Below are 19,119 nucleotides of genomic sequence, written 5' to 3' on the forward strand. Positions count from 1 at the left end.
TCCCTCTGCTCCTTTGTTAATGGCCCTCATCTGTTGGGGCAGGGCAGTGGCCTGGAGCTTTTGGGCGGTTTTGTCTGGTATGGGGCTTGGCATCCCTGCCCCCTGTGACTCTCTGCCCCTGCGCCCCAGGGAGCGCGGGGGCTTCTTTAGCCCGGAACCCGGTGAGCCAGACAGCCCCTGGACAGGCTCAGGGGGCACCACGCCCTCCACCCCCACCACGCCCACCACGGAGGGTGAGGGCGACGGGCTCTCCTATAATCAGCGGAGTCTTCAGCGCTGGGAGAAGGATGAGGAGTTGGGCCAACTCTCCACCATTTCGCCCGTGCTCTATGCCAACATTAACTTTCCCAATCTCAAGCAAGATTACCCAGGTAGACATGGGACGAGGGCAAGGGACACACCCTGGTAATGTGGTGGGTGCAGGGGTCATCTGCCAAGTCTCCTGTAATGCTGTAATGCAATCCCTCTGCCATCCAGACTGGTCTAGCCGCTGCAAACAAATCATGAAGCTCTGGAGAAAAGTTCCAGCTGCTGACAAAGCCCCCTACCTGGTAAGACATAAGGGAGCCTGGGTCAGCGTGGGAACAGAGAGCGGGGGGATGTCTTTGGGAAATTCACCTCAGTTCTTTCCATTCGCTGCTCCCAAAGCAACTGGGCCAGAAGGGATCAGCTTCTGGGTAGGGAGTATGAGTGACATGGTGAGGGCTGGGGGCTGTGCCTGAGGCTAAGCCCTGGGCCTAAGGCTGTGTCCTGTATCCCTCAGCAAAAGGCCAAAGATAACCGAGCGGCTCACCGCATCAACAAGGTGCAGAAGGTGAGTGAGGGGCCCGCACCGTCCAAGTCCTGTAGTGGGGGCCCCCTTTGAGGGTGGGGTATTGGAGGGCCTTCCCACAGCAGCCTGACTGCTCTGTGCCTGGTCTTCCCCTGTAGCAGGCTGAGAGCCAGATCAACAAGCAGACCAAGGTGGGCGATATGGCTCGCAAGACTGACCGACCGGCCCTGCATCTCCGCATTCCCCCGCAGCCAGGGGCCCTGGGCAGCCCACCCCCCGCTGCCGCCCCCACCATTTTCATTGGCAGCCCCACTACCCCCGCCGGCTTGTCTACCTCTGCGGACGGGTTCCTGAAGCCGCCGGCGGGCACGGTGCCCGGCCCTGACTCGCCTGGTGAGCTCTTCCTCAAGCTCCCACCCCAGGTGCCCGCCCAAGTGCCTTCGCAGGACCCCTTTGGACTGGCCCCCACCTACGCTCTGGAGCCCCGCTTCCCCACGGCACCACCCACCTATCCTCCCTATCCTAGTTCGACTGGGGCCCCTGCACAGCCCCCAACGCTGGGCGCTTCGTCTCGTCCTGGGACTGGCCAGCCAGGGGAATTCCACGCTACCCCGCCTGGCACCCCCCGACACCAGCCCTCTACGCCTGATCCTTTCCTCAAACCCCGCTGCCCCTCACTGGACAACCTGGCTGTGCCTGAGAGCCCAGGGGTAGGGGGAGGCAAGGCTTCCGAGCCCCTGCTGTCACCCCCGCCTTTTGGGGAATCTCGGAAGGCTCTAGAGGTGAAGAAGGAAGAACTTGGGGCATCCTCTCCTAGCTATGGGCCCCCAAACCTGGGCTTTGCTGACTCACCCTCCTCAGGTCCCCACCTGGGTGGCCTGGAGTTAAAGGCACCTGATGTCTTCAAAGCCCCCCTGACCCCTCGGGCAACTCAGGTAGAGCCCCAGAGCCCGGGCTTGGGCCTAAGGCCCCAGGACCCACCCCCTGCCCAGGCTTTGGCCCCTTCTCCCCCCAGCCACTCGGACATCTTTCGCCCTAGCACCTACCCTGACCCCTATGCCCAGCCCCCATTGACCCCTCGGCCCCAGCCCCCACCCCCTGAGAGCTGCTGTGCCCTGCCCCCTCGCTCACTGCCCTCCGACCCTTTCTCTCGAGTGCCCGCCAGTCCCCAGTCCCAGTCCAGCTCCCAGTCCCCACTGACACCCCGTCCTCTGTCTGCTGAGGCTTTCTGCCCATCCCCTGTTACCCCGCGCTTCCAGTCCCCTGACCCTTATTCCCGCCCACCCTCACGCCCTCAGTCCCGTGACCCATTTGCCCCACTGCATAAGCCACCCCGAACCCAGCCCCCTGAAGTTGCCTTCAAGGCTGGGCCTCTAGCCCACACTCCCCTGGGGGCTGGGGGCTTCCCAGCAGCCCTGCCCTCAGGGCCGGCAGGTGAACTCCATGCCAAGGTCCCAAGTGGGCAGCCCCCCAATTTTGCCCGGTCCCCTGGGACGGGTGCATTTGTGGGCACCCCCTCACCCATGCGTTTCACTTTCTCTCAGGGGGTAGGGGAACCTTCCCTAAAGCCCCCTGTCCCGCAGCCTGGCCTCCCTCCACCCCATGGGATCAACAGCCATTTTGGGCCCGGCCCTACCTTGGGCAAGCCTCAAAGCACAAACTTCGCAGTAGCCACAGGGAACTTCCACCCATCGGGCAGCCCCCTGGGACCCAGCAGCGGGTCCACAGGAGAGGGCTATGGGCTGTCCCCGCTACGCCCCCCATCAGTCCTGCCACCACCTGCACCCGATGGATCTCTCCCCTACCTGTCCCATGGAGCCTCACAGCGGGCAGGCATCACCTCTCCAGTCGATAAGCGAGAAGACCCAGGAGCTGGAATGGGCAGCTCTTTGGCGGCATCTGAACTTCCAGGTACCCAGGACCCAGGCATGTCCAGCCTCAGCCAGACAGAGCTGGAGAAGCAGCGGCAGGTGGGTCGACATCCTGGATCTGAGCCCCCCATATCTCTGCTGTCTCTGTGCCAGCCCTGGGATTAGAGTAGAACGGACTTACTCTTCTCTGTTTTCTGCACAGCGCCAGCGACTACGGGAGCTGCTGATTCGGCAGCAGATCCAGCGCAACACCCTGCGGCAGGAGAAGGAAACAGCTGCAGCAGCTGCAGGAGCAGTGGGGCCCCCAGGCAGCTGGGCTGCTGAGCCCAGCAGTCCTGCCTTTGAGCAGCTGAGTCGAGGCCAGACCCCCTTCGCTGGGACCCAGGTAGGAAGAGTTGCAAGAGGAGGTGGGTCCAGGACACTGAAGGTGGCCCTACCTCCATCTACCTGTATCTCTCATAGGACAAGAGCAGCCTTGTGGGGCTGCCCCCAAGCAAGCTGGGTGGCCCCATCTTGGGGCCAGGGGCTTTCCCCAGCGATGACCGACTCTCCCGGCCACCTCCACCAGCCACCCCTTCTTCTATGGATGTGAACAGCCGGTGAGGCTCCAGGGGGTTCCCTGGGGGTAAATCAAGGGAACAGATTTTGCTACCGTTGTGTGCTGCCTCTGGTTTTTCCATCTCTCTAATCCTTCTCCAGTATTACTCTTCCCATTCCTTCCCCCTCGGTGCATTAACTGCCTCCTTTCCCACTGCCCTAAGCCTGTGTTCTAGCTCTTCTTCATCCTGATTTCATCTTACCGACTACTGCCTATTCTTCCAGGCAACTGGTGGGAGGCTCCCAAGCCTTCTATCAGCGAGCACCCTATCCTGGGTCCCTGCCCTTACAACAGCAGCAGCAGCAGCAACTGTGGCAGCAGCAGCAGCAGCAGCAACAGCAACAGGCAACAGCAGCAACCACCATGCGACTTGCCATGTCTACTCGTTTTCCATCAACTGGGCCTGAACTTGGTCGCCAAACCCTAGGTTCCCCCTTGGCGGGAATTCCCACCCGCCTGCCTGGCCCTGGTGAGCCACTGCCTGGTCCAGCTGGTCCTGCCCAGTTCATTGAGTTGCGGCACAATGTACAGAAAGGACTAGGACCTGGGGGGGCTCCATTTCCTGGTCAGGGCCCCCCTCAGAGACCCCGTTTTTACCCTGTAAATGAGGACTCCCACCGGCTGCCTCCTGAAGGGCTTCGAGGACTAGCGGTATCAGGCCTTCCCCCACAGAAACCCTCAGCCCCGCCGGCCCCTGAACTGAACAACAGCCTCCATCCAACGCCCCACACCAAGGGTCCTACCCTGCCCCCTGGCTTGGAGCTGGTCAGCCGGCCCCCCTCAAGCACTGAGCTTGGCCGCCCTCCTCCTCTGGCCCTGGAAGCTGGGAAGTTACCCTGTGAGGATCCTGAGTTGGACGATGACTTTGATGCCCATAAGGCCCTAGAGGATGATGAGGAACTTGCTCACCTGGGCCTGGGTGTGGATGTGGCCAAGGGAGATGATGAGCTGGGCACCCTGGAAAACCTGGAGACCAACGACCCCCACCTGGATGACCTGCTTAACGGGGATGAGTTTGACCTACTGGCCTATACTGATCCTGAGTTGGACACTGGGGACAAGAAAGACATCTTCAATGAGCACCTGAGGCTGGTGGAGTCGGCCAATGAAAAGGCTGAGCGGGAGGCCCTGCTGCGGGGGGTGGAGCCAGGACCCTTGGGCCCTGAGGAGCGCCCTCCCCCAGCTGCTGATGCCTCTGAGCCCCGTCTGGTGTCCGTGCTCCCTGAGGTGAAGCCCAAGGTGGAGGAGGGTGGTCGCCACCCTTCCCCTTGCCAGTTCACCATTACCACCCCCAAAGTAGAGCCAGCACCTGCCACTACTTCCCTAGGCCTGGGGCTGAAGCCAGGACAGAGTGTGATAGGCAGCCGGGACACCCGGATGGGCACAGGACCCTTTTCCAGCAGTGGGCACACAACTGAGAAAGGCCCCTTTGGGGCCACAGGAGGACCGCCAGCTCACCTGCTGACCCCCAGCCCCCTGAGTGGCCCAGGAGGGTCCTCCCTGCTGGAAAAATTTGAGCTAGAGAGTGGGGCCCTGACCTTACCCGGTGGACACGCAGCATCTGGGGATGAGCTGGACAAGATGGAGAGCTCATTGGTAGCCAGTGAGTTACCCCTGCTCATCGAGGACCTGTTGGAGCATGAGAAGAAAGAGCTGCAGAAGAAGCAGCAGCTTTCAGCACAGCTGCAGCCTGCTCAGCAGCAGCAGCAGCAGCAGCAACAGCAGCATTCCCTACTGGCCACATCAGGCCCTGCCCAGACTATGCCTTTGCCACACGAGGGCTCTTCCCCCAGTTTGGCTGGGCCCCAGCAGCAGCTTGCCCTGGGACTTGGAGGTTCCCGACAGCCAGGCTTGGCCCAACCACTGATGCCCACCCAGCCACCAGCTCACGCCCTCCAGCAGCGCCTGGCCCCATCCATGACCATGGTGTCCAACCAAGGGCATATGCTAAGTGGGCAGCATGGGGGACAGGCAGGCTTGGTGCCCCAGCAGAGCCCACAGCCAGTTCTGGCACAGAAACCCATGAGTACCGTGCCACCTTCCATGTGCATGAAACCCCAGCAGCTGGCGATGCAGCAGCAGCTGGCTAACAGCTTTTTCCCGGATACAGGTAACCTCAGCTCGGGGCACTGGCTTAGTTATGCAGGGGTGATCACTGTTACACTAGATGGGCACTGAAGCTACAGACCTAAGATAATCCCTAGTGAAGGGAGGTGGGACACAAAGAGTTGTGCCTAAATACTGTACTAGTGGTATTGGCATATAGCTGTTAAGAAGGGAGAAACAGTGCCTGGCATAGAGCAGGCAGTCAGATGTTTGGATGAATGAATGGAACGAATGCGTGAGGCTGATCAGTAAAGGCTTTGTAGCTGTGGTGAGACCAGAAGTTTAGGATTTGGAGAGAAGTGGTGCAAGAAAAAGCAATCAAGTAGGTGAAAAGACTTGAGTGAGACTGTAGTGGCAGGAAACCTGGGGGGTATATTTGGAGATGATGAGTGAAGTGGTTAGGCTGGGGTAGACTGTGTGGAGGGAAGTGAGTGGGCACTACCAAAATTTTGGAGGTAAGAAGAGGGTCCAACCTGAGGAGGACCTCAAATTATAATCGCATTTATTGGGTACTCTTTGCCATGCAGTGTGCTGAGCGCTTTACATACATTGTCTAATTTAATCACAACAAACACATTAAATAGGTACTAATTATTTTTATGTTTGATTATAGAAGAGGAAACTGAGGCATGGAGGTTAAACAGCTTGCCTAAGATCACAGAACTAACACAGCTAGAGTTTGAACCCTGCCCCTCTGATCCTGTTAACTATTTTACTACATCAAAATACCAGGAGAGGGGGGTCGGCCCAGTGGTGTAGTGGTTAAGTGCACATGCTCCGCTTCGGTGGCCTGGGGTTTGCTGGTTTGGATCCCTGGCGCGCACCGACGCACTGCTTGTCAAGCTGTGCTGTGGCGGCGTCCCACATAAAGTAGAGGAAGATGGGCACGGATGTTAGGCCAGGGCCAGTCTTCCTCAGCAAAAAGGAGGATTGGCATCAGATGTTAGCTCAGGGCTGATCTTCCTCACACACACACACACACAAAATACCAGGAGAGGGAGTTTAGTTAGTCCTTTAAAAATGAGGAATCAGTTAAGTTTTCTGAGCAGTGGAAAAATATACAATGTGCAGGATTTTAGGAAGATTTAAGTTTTTGGTGATTGCTTATTTCTCCTTTTCTACTCAGGATCCTGGACAAGCAGGAGAGTGGGCTGTAGGTGATGCATGTTGTGCCCCAAACAGCTCTGGCATCTAGGGCTTTGGCATAGTGCCCACATCTTGGGTTCTTGGGCTGCACCAATTGCCCTAAGAACACTACTTTTGAAGAATGCTTTCTAGGTCATAAAGTATCCTCATATTCTTGTCACATTTGATCCCCTGAATAGCTCCAGGAGGCAGGCAGAGTAGGGATCATGATCTCTATCAAATAGAGGAGTAAACTGAGGCTCAGAGAGGCAAAATGACATTGATATATTAGCTCAACAAATATTTACTGAGTACCTTTTCCTAGCAGTGTGCAAGTAAAAACGGAGCCATGTGTCCTGTGAATAACAGAGCTGAGCCACCTAGGCTACCTGGCTCCCAGTCCACTGGTCTTTCCACCATGCCATGCTTTTGTTCTGCTTGGCTTGGTATGGAGGTCAAGGTGTTGGAAGGAACAGCAGGCATGGAATGGAGCATTGACCCCAATGCCCAGCTCACTTGGCTCTTCCCTCTCCAGACCTGGACAAATTTGCTGCGGAAGATATCATTGATCCCATTGCAAAGGCCAAGATGGTGGCTTTGAAAGGCATCAAGAAGGTGATGGCTCAGGGCAGCATTGGAGTGGCACCTGGTATGAACAGGTAAGACTTAGGGGGTGGGCAGTTTGCCCCTTTCCTTTCTTGGTCCCTCCCCTCCCTACTTGTCCTACCTCTTTGCCTTTCAACTTTCCCCATCACCAACACATCCTCTTTGCTTTGGTGGACTCCAGGCAGCAAGTGTCCCTGCTAGCCCAGAGGCTCTCAGGGGGGCCTGGCAGTGATCTGCAGAACCACGTGGCAGCTGGGAGTGGCCAGGTAAGTTGTCAGGTGGAAGTAGGAACTTGTCTCCTATGCCATTGGGCCACCGTTCGTAGGGCCTGTTATAGAACAGTGACCCTCTAGCAGTCTCTCTCATCACAGGAACGGAGTGCCGGTGACCCCTCCCAGCCTCGTCCCAATCCACCCACTTTTGCCCAGGGAGTGATCAGTGAGTATGGGGATGGGGAGAAGTGTGCAAGGGGGTGGCTTAGGGCATGTGGAGGAAGAGGGACTGGGGTCACCATTTTGCAGGTCCTGACACCTTGCTTCCTTTCCCAGATGAGGCTGACCAGCGGCAGTATGAGGAATGGCTGTTCCATACCCAGCAGCTCCTACAGATGCAGCTGAAGGTGCTAGAGGAGCAGATTGGTGTGCACCGCAAGTCGCGGAAGGCTCTGTGTGCCAAGCAGCGCACTGCCAAAAAGGCAGGCCGTGAGTTCCCAGAGGCTGATGCTGAGAAGCTCAAGCTAGTTACGGAGCAGCAGAGCAAGATCCAGAAGCAGCTGGATCAGGTAGGGAAAGCAAACTTCAGGCTAGCAAACAGGAGCCTGGGAAGAGGGATGGCATGGGTGGCCGGGCTCCAGGCTGACCTCCCCAACCCTCCCGTGTTAGGTCAGGAAGCAGCAGAAGGAGCACACTAATCTCATGGCGGAATACCGGAATAAGCAGCAGCAGCAACAGCAACAGCAACAGCAGCAGCACTCAGCCGTGCTGGCCCTTAGCCCTTCCCAGAGTCCCCGGCTACTCACCAAGCTCCCTGGTCAGCTGCTCCCTGGCCATGGGCTGCAGCCACCACAGGGGCCACCCGGTGGGCAAGCTGGAGGTCTTCGCCTGCCCCCAGGGGGCATGGCACTACCTGGACAGCCTGGTGGTCCTTTCCTCAACACGACCCTGGCTCAACAGCAGCAACAGCAACATTCTGGTGGGGCTGGGGCCTTGGCTGGCCCCTCAGGGGGCTTTTTCCCTGGCAACCTTGCTCTTCGAGGCCTAGGACCTGATTCGAGGCTTTTACAGGAAAGGCAGCTGCAGCTACAGCAGCAACGCATGCAGTTGGCCCAGAAACTGCAACAACAGCAGCAGCAGCAGCAGCACCTCCTAGGACAGGTGGCAATCCAGCAGCAACAGCAGCAGGGCACAGGGGTACAAGCGAACCAGGCTCTGGGTCCCAAGCCCCAGGGGCTTTTGCCTCCCAGCAGCCATCAGGGCCTCTTGGTCCAGCAGCTGTCCCCCCAACCACCCCAGGGGCCCCAGGGCATGCTGGGCCCTGCCCAGGTGGCAGTGTTGCAACAGCAGCAGCAGCAACAGCACCCTGGAGCTTTGGGCCCCCAGGGCCCACACAGACAGGTGCTTCTGACCCAGTCTCGGGTGCTGAGTTCCCCGCAGCTGGCACAGCAGGGTCAGGGCCTTACAGGACACCGGCTGGTCACAGCCCAGCAGCAGCAACAGCACCAACAGCAGGGATCCATGGCAGGGCTTTCCCATCTTCAGCAGGGTCTCATGCCACACAGTGGGCAGCCCAAACTGAGCGCTCAGCCCATGGGCTCCTTACAGCAGCAACAGCTTCAGCAGCAGCAGCTACAGCAGCAGCAGCAGCAACAGCAACAGCTACAACAGCAGCAGCAGCAGCAACAACTTCAGCAGCAACAACTTCAGCAGCAGCAGCAGCAGCAACAGCAACAACTTCAGCAGCAGCAGCAGCAGCAGCTTCAACAGCAGCAGCTTCAACAGCAGCAGCAGCAGTTTCAACAGCAACAGCAGCAGATGGGCCTCTTGAACCAGAGTCGAACTTTACTGTCCCCCCCGCAGCAACAGCAGCAACAGCAGCAGCAGCAGCAACAGCAGCAGCAGCAGCAGCAACAGCAGGTGACAATTGGTCCTGGCCTGCCAGCTAAGCCTCTGCAACACTTTTCTAGCTCTGGAGCCCTGGGCCCAACCCTCCTCCTCACGGGCAAGGAACAAAGCATTGTAGAGACACCTCTTCCTCCAGAGGCCACGGAGGGGCCTTCCACACATCAGGGAGGGCCGTTAGCAATAGGGACTGTTCCTGAGTCCGTGGCCACTGAACCGGGGGAGGTAAAGCCCTCACTCTCTGGGGACTCGCAACTCCTGCTTGTCCAACCCCAGGCCCAGCCTCAGCCCAACTCTGTGCAGCTGCAGCCACCTCTGAGGCTCCCAGGACAACAGCAGCAGCAAGTTAACTTGCTCCACACAGCAGGTGTGGGAAGCCATGGGCAGCCAACTAGCGGATCATCTGAGGCCTCATCTATGCCTCACCTGCTGGCCCAACCCTCTGTTTCCTTAGGGGAGCAGCCTGGGCCCATGACCCAGAACCTTCCGGGCTCTCAACAGCCCCTTGGACTAGAGCGGCCCATGCAGAGTAATGCAGGGCCACAGCCTGCCAAACCAGGATCTGCCCCCCAGTCTGGGCAGGGCCTGCCTGGAACTGGAGTCATGCCTACAGTGGGTCAGCTTCGAGCACAGCTCCAAGGAGTCCTGGCCAAAAACCCGCAGCTACGGCACCTGAGTCCTCAGCAGCAGCAGCAGCTGCAGGCACTCCTCATGCAGCGGCAGCTACAGCAGAGTCAGGCAGTACGCCAGACCCCACCCTACCAGGAGCCTGGGACCCAACCCTCTCCCCTCCAGGGCCTCCTAGGCCGCCAACCCCACCTTGGGGGCTTCCCTGGATCCCAGACAGGCCCCCTCCAGGAGCTAGGAGCAGGGCTTCGACCTCAGGGTGCACCTCGGCTCCCTGCCCCACAAGGAGCCTTATCCACAGGACCAGTCCTTGGCCCTGTCCATCCTACACCTACACCATCCAGCCCCCAAGAGCCAAAGAGACCTTCCTCACAATTACCTTCCCCCAGCTCCCAGCTGCCCTCTGAAGCCCAGCTCACCCCTACCCAGCCAGGGACCCCAAAAGCCCAGGGGCCACCCTTGGAGCTGCCTCCTGGGAAGGTCTCACCTGCTGCTGCCCAGCTTGTGGATACCTTTTTTGGCAAGGGGCTAGGACCTTGGGACCCCCCGGACAACCTTGCAGAAGCCCAGAAGCCAGAGCAGAGCAGCCTGGTACCTGGGCATCTGGAGCAGGTGAATGGGCAGGTGGTGCCTGAGCCACCCCATCTCAGCATCAAGCAGGAACCTCGGGAAGAGCCATGCGCCTTGGGAGCCCAGGCAGTGAAGAGGGAGGCCAACGGGGAGCCAGTAGGGGCACCAGGTACCAGCAACCACCTCCTGCTGGCAGGCACCCGCTCAGAGGCCGGGCATCTGCTCTTGCAGAAGCTTCTACGGGCAAAGAATGTGCAACTCAGCACTGGGCGGGGGCCCGAGGGGCTGCGAGCTGAGATCAACGGGCACATTGACAGCAAGCTGGCTGGGCTGGAGCAGAAACTACAGGGTACCCCCAGCAACAAAGAGGTGAGTACTCTAGCTAGAGTGGAGCAGTCAGAGTGGGGCCTGGAGCCCAGGGGCAGAGTGAACAGATCTGGGTCAAACAGAAGAGGTGAGGGCTCCAAGGAGGACAGCAACCTTCACTGTGCGTTTATCCGGCTTAGGATACAGCAGCCAGGAAGCCTTTGACACCGAAGCCCAAGCGGGTACAGAAGGCAAGCGACAGGTTGGTGAGCTCCCGAAAGAAGCTGCGGAAGGAGGACGGGGTCAGGGCCAGCGAGGCCTTGCTGAAACAGCTGAAACAGGTGACCCCCAGGAGCCAGTCCCCTGGTCCCATCCCAGGATAGGGGGCACCCTGGCCCCTAGCTGTGCAGTGGCAGAGATGTACACGCTGCAGGTTTCCAACCTTGTCATCTTGCCCCTCCTAGGAGCTGTCCCTGCTGCCCCTAACGGAGCCTACCATCACCGCCAATTTTAGCCTCTTCGCTCCCTTTGGCAGTGGCTGCCCCATCAATGGGCAGTGCCAGCTGAGGGGGGCCTTTGGAAGTGGGGCACTGCCCACTGGCCCTGACTACTATTCCCAGCTGCTTACCAAGGTCAGAAAAGTGGCAATACCTTTTGGGGATGATGAGGTTCTTGGGGAGGTGGAGGTGGGAATGGAAGACTTGAGGAAATTGCTGATGTAGTGTGGGGCCAGGAGATTATGTCAGTCTCCCTATGCCATCTTGCACACAACACCCCACCCCACCCCCAGAATAACCTGAGTAACCCGCCGACACCACCCTCGTCGCTGCCCCCCACCCCACCCCCATCGGTGCAGCAGAAGATGGTGAATGGTGTAACTCCATCTGAAGAGCTGGGGGAGCACCCCAAGGATGCCGCCTCTGCCCGGGACGCTGAAGGCACGCTGAGGGGTAAGTCAAGAGCAGAGGGGCTTCTCCTTCCCTAGCAGGACTTGGTGGCTGGGGTCCAAGCCAGTTAGTGTGCCCTGTCATACAGTTTAAGGTATGAGTGGGTTGCATATTCCTCTGTGTGCATACACGACAGGGTACCTGAGATAGGAAGGGCCTCTTCAGGACTGATTTGCTGGAGGCAAGGATGGGCTTCTAGAGTCTAGAGCAAAGGCGACGGGAGGAGGGTAGCAGGAAGAGGATTAATGGGGCTTTTGTTTGGAAGGAACGGCCCAGCTTTACTGGGTATGGAACTACAGTCAGATCCGGATTTGGATTCTGGCTCCTACATTCATTTAGCTGTGTTACTGCAGCCAGGTAACTTGATTGGCTTGTGTGAGCCTGAATTTCCTCACTGTAAAATGGGTATTAGAATACTGGTCTCATAGAGTTGTTAAAAGATTTTAAACAAAGAGTGAACCTAAAGCCCAGGGCCTGGCACATAAGAAAGGCTCAATGGATATAGCTTGTCTGCCCCACACTGGTAGATGGGTGGGTGGGTAGACAGTGGTCATGACAACTAGGCTATATCTTGTACTAGTCAGGCCTGGAATATGGGGGAGAAGCACCATCAGCTCTGGCAGCTGTCAGCCTGACTTTTCTTCTCCTTGCCTACCCCTCAGATGCTTCAGAAGTGAAGAGTCTAGACCTGCTGGCTGCCTTGCCTACACCCCCTCACAATCAGACTGAGGATATCAGGTGGGGGTGGGGCCGGAAATGGGGATAAGGAATGGGGGTGGGGGGCACATTGCCTCGTTTTTCCTTTGGCCAATGGCAGATTTTAAGTAAGGCTATGACATCTACTGATCTCTAGATTTTGGAGGGGGTGTCTGCAGGGCTTAGCAACAAATGTCTACTTTTGGCTCACAGGATGGAGAGTGATGAGGACAGTGATTCTCCTGACAGCATTGTGCCAGCTTCATCCCCTGAGAGCATCCTAGGGGAAGAGGCCCCTCGTTTCCCTCAGCTGGGCTCAGGCCGGTGGGAGCAGGATGACCGAGCTCTCTCCCCTGTCATCCCCATCATTCCTCGGGCCAGCATCCCAGGTAGAGGCTGTTCTGGGCATGGGCCAGGCCAGGCTGGGTTGTCAGAGGCTGGGAGAGAGAGGCAGCTGGAACTTACACAGGTCCCTCTTTCTCATTCAGTCTTCCCAGATACCAAACCTTATGGGGCCCTGGACCTGGAGGCCCCTGGGAAGCTGCCTTCTACAACTTGGGAAAAGGGCAAAGGAAGCGAGGTGTCAGTCATGCTGACGGTCTCTGCTGCGGCAGCCAAGGTGTGTCCTGGGGGTACCTCAGAGGCCAAAGAGACACTGGTCAGAGGGCAGTCCCTGGAGCTTGTCTGGATAAATTCCATCATTCAAAACTATGTACTAAGGACCTACTATGTGTGAAAGCCTGAGTGAGACTGTGGGATTAAGGTAAATGAAGCATGAGGGGTCCCTGCCCTCAAGGAGCTCATAGTCCGGTGGTAAAGACACAAGTCAACAAATAAGGAGAACGTGTGTAATGCAACCAGTGCTGCAAGACAGCACGTCCCCAGTCGCGTTGGGTGGAACTCTGTTTTTTTTTGAAAACGTTGGGCTGGCCCTGTGGCTTGGCGGTTGGGTGCGCGCACTCCGCTACTGGCAGCCCGGGTTCGGATCCCGGGCGCGCACCGACGCACCACTTGTCCGGCCATGCTGGGGCCGCGTCCCACATGCAGCGGCTAACAGGATGTGCAACTATGACGTACAACTATTTACTGGGGCTTTGGGGAGAAAAGGGGGAAAAAAGGAGGAGGATTGGCAGTAGATGTTGGCTCAGGGCCCGTCTTCCTCAGCAAAAAGAGGAGGATTGGCATGGATGTTAGCTCAGAACTGATCTTCCTCACAAAAAAAAAAAAAGAAAAAGAAAATGTTAACAGAGCTTGGTGGTCAAAGAAAATTGGAAATCCCAATTAAAACAACAAAACAGGTTTCTTTACTGCCAGGCTCCTCAGATCCTTTAATTTGCTGATGTGGATCGTGAATCTCCAAGTTGTGGGTATAGTGTGCATCATTTCCAAAACTTAGTTGACACAAGTCCCCTTTGGTGGAGCTCCTGTTGGCATAGCAGTTTGGGAAAGGCTGCTGTAAGGAGGTGTGAGAGGAGCTGGATGTTGCAGGGGCAGGACTGACCGGCTGCGTGGGGAGTTGTGTTCTGGGTGTCCTTGTCCCCACCAAGCTGGTGGTAGTGCTCACTCCACACACTCTGCCGACACGGCTCTCCCACCTCCTTCTCTGCCCTGGCAGAACCTGAATGGTGTGATGGTGGCAGTGGCGGAGCTGCTAAGCATGAAGATCCCCAACTCCTACGAGGTGCTGTTCCCAGAGAGTCCAGCCCGGGCAGGCCTTGAGCCTAAGAAGGGGGAAGCTGACGGCCCCGGTGAGTGTGGCAGGAAAACTCCTTGGGACCTGCGAGGAATGATTCTGGTGGGAGGCTCTGACCCCTTCCTTCCTGCAGGTGGAAAGGACAAGGGTCTGGGAGGCAAGAGCCCAGAAGCTGGCCCTGATTGGCTGAAGCAGTTTGATGCTGTGTTGCCTGGTTATACCCTCAAGAGCCAGCTAGACATCTTGAGTCTACTGAAACAGGTGGGTCTGGGGGAGAAAAGGGAGTGGGTACCTGGCTAGGGCAAAGAAGGCAGAGGGCTTTTGGGAGAGTGGAATCTGGGTGGGGTGAGGGAGGGCGCTGGTTAGGTGAGGAGCTGGCACTAATGATACAGAGCGTGTGCCCTCATAGGAGAGTCCTGCCCCAGAGCCACCCACCCAACACAGCTACACGTACAACGTCTCCAATCTGGATGTGCGACAGCTCTCAGCCCCACCTCCTGAAGAACCCTCCCCACCCCCATCCCCCTTGGCACCCTCTCCTGCCAGCCCCCCTGCTGAACCCCTGGTTGAACTTCCAGCTGAACCCTCAGCTGAGCCACCAGTCCCCTCACCTCTGCCACTGGCCTCATCCCCTGAATCAGCCCGGCCCAAGCCCCGAGCCCGGCCCTCTGAAGAGGGTGAAGATTCCCGGACCCCTCGCCTCAAGAAGTGGAAGGGGGTGCGCTGGAAGCGGCTGCGGCTGCTGCTGACGATCCAAAAGGGCAGTGGGCGGCAGGAGGATGAGCGGGAAGTGGCAGAGTTTATGGAACAGCTTGGCACAGCCCTGCGACCGGACAAGGTGCCTCGAGACATGCGGCGGTGCTGCTTCTGTCATGAGGAGGGTGATGGGGCCACTGATGGGCCTGCCCGTCTGCTGAACCTGGACCTGGACCTGTGGGTACATCTCAACTGTGCCCTGTGGTCCACGGAGGTATATGAGACCCAAGGCGGGGCGCTGATGAATGTGGAGGTTGCCCTGCACCGAGGACTGCTAACCAAGTGCTCCCTGTGCCAGCGCACTGGTGCCACCAGCAGCTGCAATCGTATGCGTTGTCCCAACGTCTACCATTTTGCCTGCGCCATCCGCGCCAAGTGCATGTTCTTCAAGGACAAGACCATGCTCTGTCCAATGCATAAGATCAAGGGGCCCTGTGAGCAGGAGCTGAGCTCTTTTGCTGTCTTCCGGCGGGTCTATATTGAGCGGGATGAGGTGAAGCAAATCGCCAGCATCATCCAGCGGGGAGAGCGGCTGCACATGTTCCGAGTGGGGGGCCTTGTGTTCCACGCCATTGGACAGCTGCTCCCCCACCAGATGGCTGACTTCCACAGTGCCACTGCCCTCTATCCTGTGGGCTACGAGGCCACACGCATCTACTGGAGCCTCCGCACCAACAACCGCCGCTGCTGCTACCGCTGCTCCATCGGCGAGAACAACGGGCGGCCAGAGTTCGTCATCAAAGTCATTGAGCAGGGCCTGGAGGACCTAGTCTTCACTGATGCCTCTCCCCAGGGTGAGCACTGGGCCCTTGAAATGGTAATGCAGAATTGGGCAAGTTTCTCCCAGAACCACATTCACGCTGTCGAGAAGAGATCTGCAGGGTCCCTCTGAGTGGTCTTTCCCCCACCACAGGCAGGCAGAGGTCTCTTAAGATCCCCAGAGAATGTGTTTTAGCCTTTCTCAGTCACCTTACATTCTCTTATAATGGAAGAGATTCTGCTTGTCTAACTTCACATATTCTAGCTCCCTTTCCTAACCTCAGTTCTAAGACCCTGTCGGCTGGCTCGCCCAATCTGATCCTGACCTCGAGTTCCTTGTGGTTGCTTTTTCCTGGACAAAATTCTTTTGATCTTAGTTTTAGTGTTAATGATAAAAATAATAGTAAGAGCAGTTACCTTTTAGTGAGCATGTACTATGTGCCACAGACAGCTAAGTGATTGATAGAGGTCATTTTGTTCATGCAACTCTATGAGGTAAGTACTATTGTTATGCCAGGTTTATATATGAAGAAACTGAGTCTTAGAGAGATTTAAGTATTTGGCTTATGGTCCCCATGGCCATTACTAGAAGCTGAACCCAAGTCTTCCCAACTCCAAAGCATGCCTGTTGTTCTGGCTCTTGACAATGCCCATGGCCTGTGCTGAGTCTCCTGGGCCCTGGGTTCATGTTTCTGTGTCACAAGGCTCTCTGATTCCCCTCCAGGGTGGGAAGCCTCCTGGCTTGTTGAGGGAGACTGAGACTGGGAGGCCGAGAGCAGGTCCTGAAGAACCACACACCCTGATGACAGGGAGGTGTGCATGCTTTAGAAAACAGCTGTAGCTCTGGGTCAAGGTTAGGGCTGAGGTCAATGAGCAGAAGTTGCCTCTGAGGGCTGCTTTCTTTCCTTGCATCTTAGCTGTGTGGAATCGCATCATTGAGCCTGTGGCTGCCATGAGAAAAGAGGCTGACATGCTGCGGCTCTTCCCTGAGTACCTGAAAGGCGAGGAGCTCTTTGGGTTGACGGTGCACGCCGTGCTGCGCATAGCTGAATCAGTAAGGAAGGGGTGGGGGGCTGGGGGCCAGGTGGTCACTGGGAACTAGGGTCCTGCCCTAGAAGCGCTCAGGCTAAGGTGAGCACCACCTGTGCCCACAGCTGCCTGGAGTGGAGAGCTGTCAAAACTATTTATTCCGCTATGGACGCCACCCCCTGATGGAGCTGCCGCTCATGATCAACCCCACTGGTTGTGCCCGATCGGAGCCTAAAATCCTCACACACTACAAACGGTGAGCTTGTGGGGCTGGGACCAAGGAGTGTGGGTGTTGGTAGGGACCCTCTGGCCAATTATGAGGGTTTGGGGTTACAGATCAGAGTTCCCTTAAAGAGACTGAGGGTTCACTGTAAGCCTCCTGATTAGAGGGTGTGTAGGTATCACTAGGTATCCCTTTCCTCCTCCCCCAACCTGCTCAGGTGTCCTGGGTTGACCTGGGGTCTAGGACAGACTTACCTTGGGCACCTTGGAAATGGCTGTTGGGGAGGTTCTGGGTAGACAGTAGTGAAATTTTATGAAATGTATAAGGGACCCAGTCACCTCCTTCCTCTCCTCTTTTACTTCCAGAGGGCCTATGATTGTCCCAAACCTCAGACACCCCATGAGTGCTAGGGTCACCTTCCCTTCCCCAGGCTATGTTGGTATCAAAAATAAATAATTAGAAATATAATAGAAAAGTAATAAAACTTTACATTCGTATAGCACTTTATACTTTTTTTTTCAAAGCGTTTTCACATCCATTATCTCATTTGATCCTCACAACAACCTTATGAGGTAGGTAGGGCAGGTGGTATGACCCCCATTTTACAGCTGAGCAAACTGAGACCCAGAAAGGTTAAGTGACTAGATGAAGGTCACACAGCTGGGACCAGAACTTTATCTTTTGACTTGTGGTTCACTGTTCTTTCCGTGTATCACAGTAGCCTGACTTTGGTCCCTGGGTAGAGGGAGGCAGAATCCATGGTTGCAGGGCTTTCTCGAAGGCCTTCGGTTGCTCCTCGGGCTGTCGTAGAATGTCAGACTCTACCGCAGTCAGCCCTAGTCCTTGATGCTCTACAGTAGTGGTTTTCAAACTGTGTGGTCCAAAAGCCCTGGAACCCTGCATGGGCAGAGCTTGGCCCTCCCCATGTTTAATTCCCCCTTCCCCAAATTGGATTCAACCAGAAGAGTTCCATTTTCATCTAGTTTATGTATTGGAGTTCCAATAACATTTTGTTAAAGAAGAAGACAGATTTCTGCTAAATGAAAAAGAATCAAAAACGTTTGAAAACCACTGCTCTGGGATGGGCAAGAATTTGGCTGGTGCCCTAGGGTGGTGAAAGGCATCCTGCCAGGCAGCAGTCATTCCCCTGCACTGAGCCACCTGCACCGAGCCCAATGTTACATCAGAGAAGGGGATGGTCTGGAGAAAGGAAAAGTTACCACCTTTCGGCTGTGAATTCAGAGCCAGTTTTAATTCAAATCCAGCCCAATGTGGTAGACACAGCCCCTATTTTCAGGGCTTTCAGTATGAGCAGGAGGTAGGACTCAGACTTTTGAGCAAACCATGAGCTTTAATTCCAGGCCTGGGCTGCTTGGGGAAGACCTCCCAGAGGAGCACGGCCTGGAGGATGGTTTGGCAGGAGGGTGGTAGAAGGTGGGGAGATGGGAGAGTGGGCTCAGTGTAGGGGAATTGGTGCCACCCCCTCCCTCCACCCCTCACCCCCCATCCTGGGCTCTCTGTGCCACCCAGAGTGTTGGAAGGGTCCCTGTAGCTAGTTGCTGCCTCACCAAAGCCAAGAACCAGATGCCTCCACTCCATTCCCAAGGCAGCACACGCCCCTTACTGGCGTGTTGCACATCCCAGGGAGGAGGCGGGTGGTGTTTGCTTGGTCTGAGGGAGAGCTGTCTTGTCATGGACTGTGTCGCCTCTCAGGCCCCACACCCTGAACAGCACCAGCATGTCCAAGGCATATCAGAGCACCTTCACAGGCGAGACCAACACCCCGTACAGCAAGCAGTTTGTGCACTCCAAGTCATCTCAGTACCGACGGCTGCGCACTGAGTGGAAGAACAATGTGTATCTGGCTCGCTCCCGTATCCAGGGCCTGGGGCTGTATGCAGCCAAGGACCTAGAAAAGCACACAATGGTCATCGAGTACATTGGCACCATCATTCGCAACGAGGTGGCCAACCGGCGTGAGAAAATCTATGAGGAGCAGGTATGGCCTGGCACAGGGGCCATTGTGGTGCATAGTCCATGCTCAGCCAAGGAGCAAGGGGCAGGATTGGGGCCAGAGAAGCAGGTGGAAAGCTGTGGGAGGAGGAGGGGAGAGGTGAGAAAAGGAAGAATGAGAAATGAAGATAAGCCCACTGCCCCAGTCCACCACCTGATCCCACCACCACCACTGCTTCCATTTTCTGATATTCTTGCCCCTTCTTCTGCAACCTCTGCCTTTCTAGAATCGAGGCATCTACATGTTCCGAATAAACAATGAACATGTGATTGACGCTACGTTGACCGGAGGCCCTGCCAGGTGA

The 19,119-nt window shown here is 56.7% G+C and overlaps 1 protein-coding gene across 7 annotated transcripts in view; it reads left to right on the forward strand.

Annotated features, from left to right (window-relative positions):
- Positions 1 to 19,119, forward strand: part of KMT2D (lysine methyltransferase 2D) — a 39,327-nt gene that overhangs the window by 17,184 nt on the left and 3,024 nt on the right. For 3 of the 7 annotated variants that reach the window (XM_087442461.1, XM_087442463.1, XM_087442462.1), the window contains exons 29-54: positions 130 to 371; positions 478 to 551; positions 764 to 814; positions 931 to 2,742; positions 2,846 to 3,028; positions 3,106 to 3,242; positions 3,466 to 5,351; positions 7,008 to 7,131; positions 7,260 to 7,344; positions 7,450 to 7,516; positions 7,627 to 7,859; positions 7,960 to 10,761; positions 10,899 to 11,039; positions 11,163 to 11,330; positions 11,489 to 11,648; positions 12,308 to 12,383; positions 12,555 to 12,730; positions 12,830 to 12,960; positions 13,957 to 14,089; positions 14,168 to 14,295; positions 14,444 to 15,584; positions 16,467 to 16,603; positions 16,704 to 16,834; positions 17,326 to 17,373; positions 18,515 to 18,800; positions 19,042 to 19,115. In XM_087442461.1, the coding sequence (XP_087298587.1) occupies positions 130 to 371; positions 478 to 551; positions 764 to 814; positions 931 to 2,742; positions 2,846 to 3,028; positions 3,106 to 3,242; positions 3,466 to 5,351; positions 7,008 to 7,131; positions 7,260 to 7,344; positions 7,450 to 7,516; positions 7,627 to 7,859; positions 7,960 to 10,761; positions 10,899 to 11,039; positions 11,163 to 11,330; positions 11,489 to 11,648; positions 12,308 to 12,383; positions 12,555 to 12,730; positions 12,830 to 12,960; positions 13,957 to 14,089; positions 14,168 to 14,295; positions 14,444 to 15,584; positions 16,467 to 16,603; positions 16,704 to 16,834; positions 17,326 to 17,373; positions 18,515 to 18,800; positions 19,042 to 19,115 (10,626 nt within the window). The remainder of the gene's footprint in view (positions 1 to 129; positions 372 to 477; positions 552 to 763; positions 815 to 930; positions 2,743 to 2,845; positions 3,029 to 3,105; positions 3,243 to 3,465; positions 5,352 to 7,007; positions 7,132 to 7,259; positions 7,345 to 7,449; positions 7,517 to 7,626; positions 7,860 to 7,959; positions 10,762 to 10,898; positions 11,040 to 11,162; positions 11,331 to 11,488; positions 11,649 to 12,307; positions 12,384 to 12,554; positions 12,731 to 12,829; positions 12,961 to 13,956; positions 14,090 to 14,167; positions 14,296 to 14,443; positions 15,585 to 16,466; positions 16,604 to 16,703; positions 16,835 to 17,325; positions 17,374 to 18,514; positions 18,801 to 19,041; positions 19,116 to 19,119) is intronic. The other 4 variants (XM_087442465.1, XM_014786411.2, XM_087442466.1 and 1 more) reach the window with 3 other exon arrangements.

The sequence above is a fragment of the Ceratotherium simum genome, chromosome 17, assembly GCF_057802395.1.
Source record: "Ceratotherium simum simum isolate JZ-2026a chromosome 17, ASM5780239v1, whole genome shotgun sequence".
Lineage (NCBI taxonomy): Eukaryota > Metazoa > Chordata > Mammalia > Perissodactyla > Rhinocerotidae > Ceratotherium > Ceratotherium simum.